At 27.3% G+C, this 10,932-nt stretch overlaps 4 protein-coding genes across 5 annotated transcripts; 2 read left to right on the forward strand and 2 right to left on the reverse strand.

Annotated features, from left to right (window-relative positions):
* The first annotated feature begins 4,140 nt into the window (after window positions 1–4,140).
* On the forward strand, window positions 4,141–5,875 carry OCT59_012100 (Splicing factor 3B subunit 4). The gene is made up of 8 exons (XM_066134234.1): window positions 4,141–4,300; window positions 4,379–4,524; window positions 4,598–4,726; window positions 4,805–4,985; window positions 5,060–5,335; window positions 5,418–5,559; window positions 5,640–5,712; window positions 5,833–5,875. The coding sequence occupies exons 1-7, from the start codon at window positions 4,186–4,188 to the stop codon at window positions 5,641–5,643; spliced, it is 993 nt and encodes a 330-aa protein (XP_065989519.1). The 5' UTR covers window positions 4,141–4,185; the 3' UTR covers window positions 5,644–5,712; window positions 5,833–5,875.
* OCT59_012101 (uncharacterized protein) lies at window positions 5,756–6,760 on the reverse strand. Its single transcript, XM_025333666.2, has 3 exons — window positions 6,431–6,760; window positions 6,168–6,332; window positions 5,756–6,098 (listed from the first exon to the last, which is right to left on the reverse strand). Exons 1-3 carry the CDS (start codon window positions 6,752–6,754, stop codon window positions 5,946–5,948), a joined length of 642 nt encoding a protein of 213 aa, XP_025170445.1. The 5' UTR covers window positions 6,755–6,760; the 3' UTR covers window positions 5,756–5,945.
* Window positions 6,700–8,369, reverse strand: OCT59_012102 (uncharacterized protein). 2 transcript variants are annotated; one of them, XM_025311557.2, is made up of 10 exons: window positions 8,168–8,369; window positions 7,941–8,104; window positions 7,816–7,871; window positions 7,647–7,742; window positions 7,517–7,556; window positions 7,405–7,438; window positions 7,289–7,341; window positions 7,051–7,218; window positions 6,936–6,979; window positions 6,700–6,853 (listed from the first exon to the last, which is right to left on the reverse strand). In XM_025311557.2, the coding sequence occupies exons 1-10, from the start codon at window positions 8,285–8,287 to the stop codon at window positions 6,822–6,824; spliced, it is 807 nt and encodes a 268-aa protein (XP_025170446.2). In that variant the 5' UTR covers window positions 8,288–8,369; the 3' UTR covers window positions 6,700–6,821. The 2 variants fall into 2 exon arrangements, with proteins under 2 accessions (XP_025170446.2, XP_065989520.1); XM_066134235.1 differs by lacking the exons at window positions 6,700–6,853; window positions 6,936–6,979; window positions 7,051–7,218 and having other exon boundaries at window positions 7,231–7,341.
* Window positions 8,370–8,419: 50 nt separating this feature from the next.
* Window positions 8,420–10,516, forward strand: OCT59_012103 (uncharacterized protein; the record flags this gene model as incomplete). Its single annotated transcript, XM_066134236.1, has 7 exons — window positions 8,420–8,527; window positions 8,598–8,651; window positions 8,724–8,983; window positions 9,077–9,917; window positions 9,986–10,278; window positions 10,352–10,418; window positions 10,481–10,516. The coding sequence occupies 7 exons, from the start codon at window positions 8,420–8,422 to the stop codon at window positions 10,514–10,516; spliced, it is 1,659 nt and encodes a 552-aa protein (XP_065989521.1).
* Window positions 10,517–10,932: the final 416 nt, after the last annotated feature.

Below are 10,932 nucleotides of genomic sequence, written 5' to 3' on the forward strand. Positions count from 1 at the left end.
CCATTTTAAGCTTAACAAAAGTTGTTCATTTCACCAAATTATACCTAAAAATGAAATAATTGCTGATTAAGAAAGCTTTTGTATTAAAATCAAGAAAAATTTTTTTTATTATAAAAATTGGTTTTTTGCGGTTTACACAAAATTTCCCTAAATAACTGCTTTTTTTAACTTAATAAATCTTTTTCTTCTCGTAAAATTACATATATTTGCATTATTTAAATTGTATTTTATACCCACCTTTAAGTTGCATTTTAAGGAAAACTTCATTTTTGAGACGAACTTTCTTGTAATATGTAAAGAAAAAAAAAATATTACTAAAGAGGAAATGATGACAAATATTTATAGTCCACATGATGAACTATTAATTTACTTAATTTGTATAAGCATTGTATTAAAAATTTCTTTTTTTAGCTACGTGGTGATATATTCAATTATAGTTACACAAAATTATTTTAATTAATGATTGGTAAGAGAAATGACATTTCCACTGACTGTTAAGTTTATTAAAATTGAATATAATTTGAAAAAGACAATATAATTAATATTAATCATTAATAAATAATAATAAAATAATTTAATTTTAATAACTAATAAAATATGGTAATTGTAATTTTATAGAAAAATAATAAATAATATTATTTAAAAATTCCAATTACTTTACTTTTAATAAAAGTTATAGTAATTGTAATCATAATTATATATAAAAATTATTATAAATAAATAAATTATATATATTATAAATATTAAAAAATTTATAATAATTTATTGAAATTCTTTATTTTTTTTAAAAAAAATTTAAATAAAGTATTTATATCTAATAGAATAAATGAAAAAAAATAAATTTTTTATATTTTTCAAATGGTATATATTTGGTAATTTAATAATTATAAATATTTATAAAAAAGTGAATTTTTTTAAATTATTATATATATATTATTATTAATTATTTCTTTTATACTAAAATTAAATTTCTTTTGTATGATTAAAATTATACTAGCAGATATAAAATTTCAATAAATACAAGTATAATTAAAATATAAAAAATTTTTTATATAGCTTTATTGTAATTTTACATATATAAATATATTTAATATATAATAAATTAGATAACATTCTCTAAATTATTAAACAAACTTTTTTTTATAAATTTATGTTAAGTTTGTTAGTGTATATTTTTATTATACAATTACACATTAACAATTTTTTTTTGCATCTTAATAAAAATATTCATAGTCTTATAGTTAAATTGATCTGAATTAATTAACTATTAAAGAAATAAGAAAAAATTTACATCTGTTATATATGTTATAATCGTTTATTATTGTAATACTGCTTAAATTTGTTAAAATCAAAATTTATAAATTTACGAGAAAGGCAAAATTTTTATTTTTGTATTTTGGTAATTTTTTAAACTTGCTCTTGCGCCAAAAAAATGATAATTAAATTTGACAATGATCATCAATAGTAAATGCCTAAACAAGTTCGAATGCATGAATTAATATAAACAAAATAAATTTACTGCGGAAAGCTAAATAAAATGTAAGAAATAATTTATAACATTTAGTGGTTATGTTGCGATATCATTCGGTCGAAATACTAGTATACTAATTGAAAGGCTGTACACCCAATTTTTATAAATAATATGAACACACCCCTTTCATACCTTTGAAGGAGGAATTGTGTAAGTGTGAGTGTGGGTATATTTTTCAAACCTGCTTATAATAAATTTTAAGGACCCCGTTTTTAAAATAAATATTTTTTGTACCCTCTTTTTTTGTTCATTGATAATAACTTATTATTGAACATACTAATATTATTATAGAGTGGGCGTGGAAGGTGAAAAATTTTTTTCTTTCTTTTCATTCCATTAAGAAAAAAAGGTTGTCCTATTACACATAATAGTGTGCTTATTACACAATAATCCACTAACAAAGCCTTAATTTGAACACGATTTTCCACAACAATTAAGAATTCTTTTTATCAGATGACTTTTATAATATACAGATATATAATAAGAAATGCATTCATAGGGTCATATGGTGTTTATGATTACTATATGTGTATTAAACACACGATAAAAGTTTTATTTGCCAGGTGCAACAATTCCAAATTTTGACTTGTATATGAACTTGTTATCTTGTAAATAGCGTGGCGCAGCAAAATTAATTTCAAGCCTTTGATTTTCTTCGTAAATCATCTCCTTATAAAATATTTAAACGAGCGGAATTTATAAATTTATAAATTTACTACTCACTAATCCAGTTGTGTTTACTATTAAATGAATAAGAAATGAGTAAATGAATGATTACGAAAATTTTTTTTTGCTATCGGCGGGTCGTCTTTTTCTGGGCTGTGAGTAACAAATATGAATTTACAATGATAAAAAAAAATACAATAACTGATATTATGGATAATAAGAAGTTTATAATAGTATATATGATATATAATAATACACGTAATACTAAATTACTTTTGCGCCGTGTGAAGTATTACTAGTACTAAATGTCAAGGAGTGTCCATATGAAGTATATACTTCATATGTAAGGCTGTCCGATATTAGAATATGTATGTCACAAATATCAATCTATATTTCTGCTATACTATATGTGAAAAAAAAATAAGCTAATTGAGAGGGAAACAAAAAAAAACAATCCCCATAAGACACATCCATATACACCCCATATACTACATATATAATAGACGAAAAAAAAATACCTTAGAGTAAAACCCCCAACATACCTGCTTTTCTCGTTACTACCAAACATAACTCAATTTTCTCTCATCATCTTACCAAACTTCTAGTTCTAAGCTTGAAAGTTCAAAATGCCTAAAGCCAAACCTGCAAAGAAAGCTACCGGTGGTGAGTATTTTCGTATTTATTTTAACTTTCAATTATATGTCTATATATATTATATATGGGAAATTTAAAAGCTCTTAATCCAAGAGCGTGTTCTTCCAAATTATTATTATAAAGAATGCTTTGGGGAGGACAGGGGAGCTCTACGTCCACGTTATTTCACGCTTTTTTTTGCTACTTGTATACTGCACTTATAAACGTCGCTTAGACCGCGACTGTACATATATTTTTATATATATTATATATTACCTATATCTTCTAATATATATCGTTTTGAACTCTTTATTAAAATTTAAAATTATTAGGTGGTAAGAGAAAACTCTCTCCATACAATGCTTTCATGAAGTCTGAACTACCTAAAGTTAAGGCAGAAAATCCTAACCTTGAACATAAAGCTGCTTTTAAGCTCGTCGCTGAACGGTGGAAGAATAGTCCCGATAACCCAAAGGTATATCTTTTTTTCTGCGTTTATTTTGCTCTCCCTAAATGTTTCGTCATCTAGAGATGACGTCAACTTTAAAAATTAACACGTATTTACCTAAAAACTTTTCTTTTTTAAATATTTTTTAATTTTTAATAGAACCAAGCAAGCTAAATGTCACGTGATCTATAAATAATCTGTATACGAAAAATTTTTATTCTTCGTTCGTCTTAACTTTCTGAAATATACAATATTAGCGAATAATATTTACAAATTATTTGACCTAATTGATCTAATCTATTCATTTCATTTTTTTTTCTTTTCTTTATATACTTTTTTTTATATAAAAAAATTATCCCCCATAATTTTCGTATAAATTTTTGTTAACTACCTCACACCACCAAAAAGATTAATTTCTTTGAAAATTTTTTCTCTTCTGATATGGTGTTTGTGTAAATAAAAAAAATATTCTTTACATTTTTAAACAAAAAGATTTTATTAAGTGAGCGATATTTGTGCTAATTTAAAATTTTAATAAGGTTTTGTTTTGTAGCCAATTTTTGTTCTTATATAAAAATTAATATACTTGCATAATAACACGAAAAAAAAGAGGAATCTAGATATTGAATTTCCAAAAACAATCATAATACATTTAGTAATTTAACGTAACTAATTTACTAATTTGACGTCAATTTAACACAAAAAGCGACTAAAAATACTAAAAATGGCAAAATGGCACCCGCGTAATTTCGTTTAAATAGCACGAACTTCATTTGTTAAATTGGATTCTCGTTTTATCTGATTTATTATTTGGCTGGAATTAAGTCCTTAAAAATTTGTAGGATTAAATTTTGCCCAAAATAGAATAATTATTTAGCGTCAAAAAAATTTTTTTTTCCTTGACATTATGGCTCGTCCTACAGAGGAACGCAATCAAGACGCTACGGTTTATATTGGTAACCTTGATGAACGTTGTACTGAAGCTCTGATTTGGGAGTTAATGCTTCAGGCAGGGCCCGTTGGTAATTTTCACACTCTCCGCTCATTTTTATTGTTATCAGTTCAGCATTACTAATCAGAAAATATGTTTTGACTTCAAGTCAATGTTCACTTACCAAAAGATCGCGTAACTCAAACACATCAAGGTTATGGGTTTTGTGAATATATGAGTGAAGATGACGCAGATTATGCTATTAAAATAATGAATCAAATCAAACTGTATGGGAAGCCTATTCGTGTCAATAAAGTAGGCGTAAACATTTTTGGCTTGTTTTTATTGTTTGCTGTGTAGCATTGACGCTTCGTCGTATTATTATTAGGCAACTTCGGACAAAAAGAATTTGGACGTAGGCGCTTCATTATTTATAGGAAATTTGGATCCTGATGTTGATGAAAAAATGTTGTACGATACGTTCAGCGCTTTTGGTGTTATCGTACAGACTCCCAAGGTATTGATATAGACTAATTATCGAATATCGAATTCATTTTACATATTTAATTTAATTAAGTCGAAATATTTAATTTAGATTGCAAGAGATCCCGATACTGGTAATAGTAAAGGGTATGGGTTTATTTCATATGACAATTTCGATTCTTCAGATGCGGCAATTGATGCAATGAACGGGCAATATCTGATGAACAAACCAATTACTGTATCATACGCGTTCAAAAAGGATGGTAAAGGCGAAAGACATGGAAGTGCTGCAGGTTCGTATTTTCTTCCGAATCGAATATATTACTTTCAATGGGTGACCATTTTTTTTTTTATTTGCATACCCTAGAACGGTTATTGGCAGCCCAAGCGAAGAAAAATCAAAGTCTGCCGAACCGTTTGTTTGCAGATGTTCGTCCACCTACTGTTCCACCTCCAATGATAGGAGTTCGCGCACAGATACCAGCTTCGCCACAACAAATAAATACTGGAATGTCTCGTCCTGGCATACCACCTTCAATCGTTTCTCCAACAAACGTGTACGGAGGATATCATGCGCCAGGGACAAACACACAAACAACAACACAACCACCGCCTAGACCATCTATGATGAACGGAGCGTCAGGTGCACCATCACAACAATACTTCATATTTAGTATAAATATATTTGTAATATGTCTTAAAAAATTTTTTTTTTTTATCGTTAGTTCGCCCACCGCCGCCACCTACATTTGGGACTTCGGCTCCTAATCCTAATCGGCCGTCTTTTCCGCCACCACTGCGTCCTTCAGGTCCTTACGGTCAATACCAAGGCTCCACTCCATCCGGACAAGCTCCAAATTCACAAGGGTATAATGAATATAGTACGGGATAATCGTGATGAAATTATCAATTTTTATTTATCAATTTTTTTTTATTTTTCTGTATAGGTAAAAAATTCACATGTGAAATAAAATTTCTGAATAAACGATGCGAGTATTTTTATGTTTATCAAGAAAACGGGTAAGGACACTATGTATATAAATATTTACATTACAATGCTATATATCCCTTAATCATACATTTTCACTTTATGCGATTTATTTGAATAATTTGAATATAAATTTTTTTTGCGTGTCATAGAATATTCAATAAATTACAATAAATAAATTCGAATCAATGTCAACCTATATTAGACTATATTTGGTATTAATTAATTAAAATTACCAGATTGCAATATAAGTATGATAGATATTCTAGGTAGAAACAACTTGATTTTTAACGAATTCTACAGATTTTTTGACGTGGCCTTCAAAATCCATCATAGAATTAAAAACGTCGCGAACGATACCATCTTTATCAATCAGAAAAGTAGCTCTTCCGGGTAAAAAACCTAAAGTCTTCGGGACCTAAATTAGAGAAATAAGATTATCAAATTAAAGTACAAATTTAAGTAGTGAAATAAATATACAAAATACATCGTAGAGCTTTCTTGCTTCGCTGTTTGGATCGGATAATAATGGGAATTGAAGGTGTTGAGTATCATAGAATCTTTTATGCTTGTCAACAGGATCCGAAGAGATACCAACTACGGTAGCGCCAGCGTCGGAAAATACTGAATATGAGTCACGAAAACTACAAACCTATAATTTAAGAAATTTACTTAGACGAGAAATATGGAGACATTTGAAACGGTATTGTAATGTTTTAAAGAAAACGCGACATTAAGCTGTAATTTTACCTCTTTGGTGCAGCCATAAGTTTCGTCTTTAGGATAAAAGAATATAACTGATGGTTTACCATTACCAATAAAAGACTTTAATTCAACCGATTCGCCTTCTTGATTTTGAAGAACAAGGTTAGAAGGAGCAGGTTGATCCATTAAACTATGTTTAGTCATTTTATACGAGTAAGTAAATAACGATTTCTTTTGTAAAGTTATGTTTGTATTCGAAAAATTTCGTTTATATTTATATATTAGTGTTTTGTCGTGTATGAGTAATCTTTTTTCGCACGAGTTAATTAAATTTATTATAATAACGTCACAAAAAGATTTTCGAAACATTGTTCTGATTGAAATTTAATTGATTTCCTTATTTATACTATTGGTTTATACAATATTCACGTTTCAATTATAATTTGCTAATCTTTTTCTGATGATTCACTAAGTACAAATTTAAAAGAAAAACAATTAGTAAGAATATTTCGAAAGTATATACATAATTAATAAACATGCATTTATTTACTCATGAATTCTAATAAAGCCCGGTGAGAATCTTCAGATAATATTCTAATATATAGCAAATAAAAAGTAAATCTTAATAAGAAAAACAAGTATTTAGTGATTAGTAATTAAATTACCTTAATAATAATAGATCATTTTCACGTTTATTAATTTTATGTAAATATTCTCTTTCATCTTTACGTATTAATTCTTTTGATTTTATTATGGCTTCAAAAGAAAACTTTGTTACTCGTGTTGCTTCTTTTAATGTTTCTTGAATCAATTGATCTTCCGGTATTAAACGGCTAATTTAATTAAGAACATAAATTCGTTTTTATTATTTTATAGTTTACTACTATAATTATTTAAATTTACCTGATGAATCCTATTTTAACTAATTCTGGTGCTGTGTATGTCTTATTCATTAACTAAAAAATCAAGCAAGATAAATTTACTTTCTAAAACGGAAAATTCTCCAATATTTAACATACCAACAATTCGCTAGCAATTGATTGTCCCAAATATCTTAAAATTATTTAAATTATTCATTAAAAAATATATATAAGCAAATTATTTTTTATGTACATAATATGTATGACTTACTTCGGGAATAAATATGAAGAACATCCTTCGGCACAGAATGCTAATAAAAAAATATGCAAATAATTATAAAAAAATATACTGTAAGTTTAGTATTTAATGTATTTAATCTTTTAATATTTTTAATATTTACCCCATTGCATAAATGGAGTTTGAAAAGTTGCTTCTGGTATCGAATATACTACATCACAATGGGGTAAAAATGTAACTCCAAATCCAAATGCTTTTCCTATACGAAAATAAATAATATTATAAAATACTTAAAAACAAGTAAGGTACAGTATTTCATATAGTAACTTTACCATTAACAGCTGCTATCAACAATTTAGGAAAATCTATTAATAAGTCGACCAATTTTCTATATATAATGTCAATTATTTATTATTTGATTTTATATTTTCTTTTCCTTAGCTTTGAATCCACATACTTAAATAGATTATTATTAGCTTCTGCCGTTCTTTTCAGTTCTTCCATATCGCTAGGTACATTAGGTAGTTCCAATCCACTGCAAAAAAAATTTCCTTTTCCTGTTACAATGACGATTTTAACTTGTTCTTCTTCATTTGCCCACTTAATCGAGCTAATCCAATCCTGCAATTAATAATAAATAAATAAATAATTAATTTAACTTTATTTTATCAGAATGGTCATTACTTGTAAGAGTTCGTAATTCAACGCGTTTGCGCGTTTAGGTCTATTCAAGGTTAAAATAGCTATTCCGTCTGGATTAACTTCTATTTCAAACGTTTTAAGTATTGGTACTGGTTTTCTCATATTCTAATTCAGGCTCAAGGAAGCTCAGAATTTAAATTATGATTTCGTAAAGATTATCCTTATCACCGATACAACTGATCATAGATTATCAAAATTTTTTTAACTGTAAGTCTTTAATGATGTACAGACAAAATGTTTGCATTGAGACAATTTCGTTTACCATTATGTTCAATTCGAGGTTTAATTTTAGCACGAGATAAGAATGCATTGCGACTTTTACAAGTACAAACCCGATACAAAGTATATAATATTAACAAATAAATGTGCTCTGTAAAATTAGTGACTAAAATTTTCCTCTTATTCGAATTAGTCAAATGGATCACTTAAAAAGCAAAAAGTGCCCGATTTAGAACAGACCGCGAGCGTACGTTTAATATTTTATCACCATCATTTCCGTTCTTGATTTCAGTCAATAACTTTTATCAACGTTACATAGCAATATTTCGAATATCGTTCAAAGATAATTGATGATCTTCGCCATACAAAAGATCCAAATCCATACCCACATAAATTCAGTGTAGATATCACTATTTCACAATTTATTCAAAAAAATTCGCATATAAAAGCAGGACAAGTAAATACTGAAGAAACTGTAAGAATAGCTGGTCGTATCCATAATCAAAGGTCTCACGGCGAATTAATTTTCTATGATTTACACGGTGATGGAACCAAAATACAAATTAATGCTCAGGCGCAGTAAATGTTATTACCAGTTAATAAAATATTTTTGCTACAATCCTTTGATTTATGAATGTAATATAAATTAAATAACGTATTTTTTTTTTTTAGATATTCGGAACGTGATTTCGCAAAAGTTCATGAACACATCCGAAGGGGTGATATAGTTGGAGTTATAGGATTTCCTGGAAGAACAAAATTAGGCGAATTATCAATATATTCGAAAGACATTATATTGTTATCACCATGTTTACACCAATTACCAACCTCACATCAAGGATTTAAAGATAATGAAATGCGATATCGACGAAGATATCTTGATTTGATGATGAATAATGAAATACGAGAAAAATTCTTAATTAAATCAAAAATTATTAATTATCTTCGGCGATATTTGGATGACCAAGGGTTTTTGGAAGTAGAGACACCGATGATGAATTTTATTGCGAGTGGAGCATCAGCTAAACCATTTGTAACCCATCATAGTCATCTTAAACGTGATTTATATTTAAGAATTGCACCGGAATTATTTTTAAAACAATTGGTCATAGGCGGATTAGAAAAAGTTTATGAAATTGGAAGACAATTTCGGAATGAATCGATCGATACTAATCATAATCCTGAATTTACTACAGCAGAATTTTATTTGGCTTATGCTGACATGTTTGATTTAATGCAAATTACTGAAGATTTATTGGGAAATTTGGTTTATGATTTTAAAAAAAAATATGTTATAGATTATGTTATGGATGACAAAAAAATGCAAATTGATTTTAAACCACCATTTAAAAGAATTGATATCATAGAAACTTTGAAAAATAAGTTAAATGTGAAATTCCCTGATGCGGATCAATTACATACTGAAGATACAAATAAATTCTTATGTGATTTATGTGAAAAACATAAAGTTGCTTGTAGTCCACCAAAAACAAATGCTAGGATGTTTGATAAGGTAGTAAATTTGTTTCTTGAGTAATATATCCCATAGATTTATTAACTTATCATTTACATTAAATATAGTTGATTCAAAAATTCATTGAATCAGATTGTATATCACCAACATTTATAACAGGTCATCCACAAATTTTATCACCATTAGCAAAATCACATCGTGAAATTTCTGGATTATGCGAAAGATTCGAGTTAATTGTCGGTACTAATGAAATTATTAATGCATATACTGAATTAAATGATCCTTTCGAACAACGGAAAAGATTTGAAGAGCAAAGTCATCAAAAAGACTTAGGTGATGAAGAAGCTCAAATTGATGATGGTGTATTTTGTACAAGTTTAGAATATGGTTTACCTCCCACGTAAGTTTAAATATTTTAAATATTCTTAATATTATTTAATATTGTAAGCATCTGACTAAAATTTATTTTATAGAGCTGGATTGGGTTTAGGTATTGACAGATTAGCCATGATATTAACTAATAGTTCCAGTATTAAAGAGGTATGTTTGATTTAATTTTCTACTTTCATTTTCAAAAATATTTATTTTTCTTATTATTGTAGGTTTTATTATTTCCAGCTTTGAGACCTTTGAATTAAACTGTGAATTTAATAGTTATTACGTATTTAAAATTAGCATAGAAACGTCATGTATTACGTACGGGCTATAACCTAACTTTGTCTGTATTAATAAAAAATTGATTTGCAAAAAAGAAATACTAGTGCATTCGGTTCAATTGACGATCACTTCGTTGGTATATACGTTGTTTTTCTCATCTTCGCAAAATTATTATGTACGGTTAAAAAATTTCCATTATAGCGAAATGTATTAAAATAGCTATCAAGTATCATTTATGGTTTATTTTGTGATTATTTACATTATGAAATTTCAAGAAAATATTATTTTTTCATATTATAAAATTAAGGAAAAGTTAAATAAAAGAGATAGAATTTATCTGATTGTCTAGAAGTAGTACTTTAACTAGGATTTACTTATTTATAAGATAGGTTATTTC

Source organism: Rhizophagus irregularis, chromosome 2 (genome assembly GCF_026210795.1).
Source record: "Rhizophagus irregularis chromosome 2, complete sequence".
Lineage (NCBI taxonomy): Eukaryota > Fungi > Glomeromycota > Glomeromycetes > Glomerales > Glomeraceae > Rhizophagus > Rhizophagus irregularis.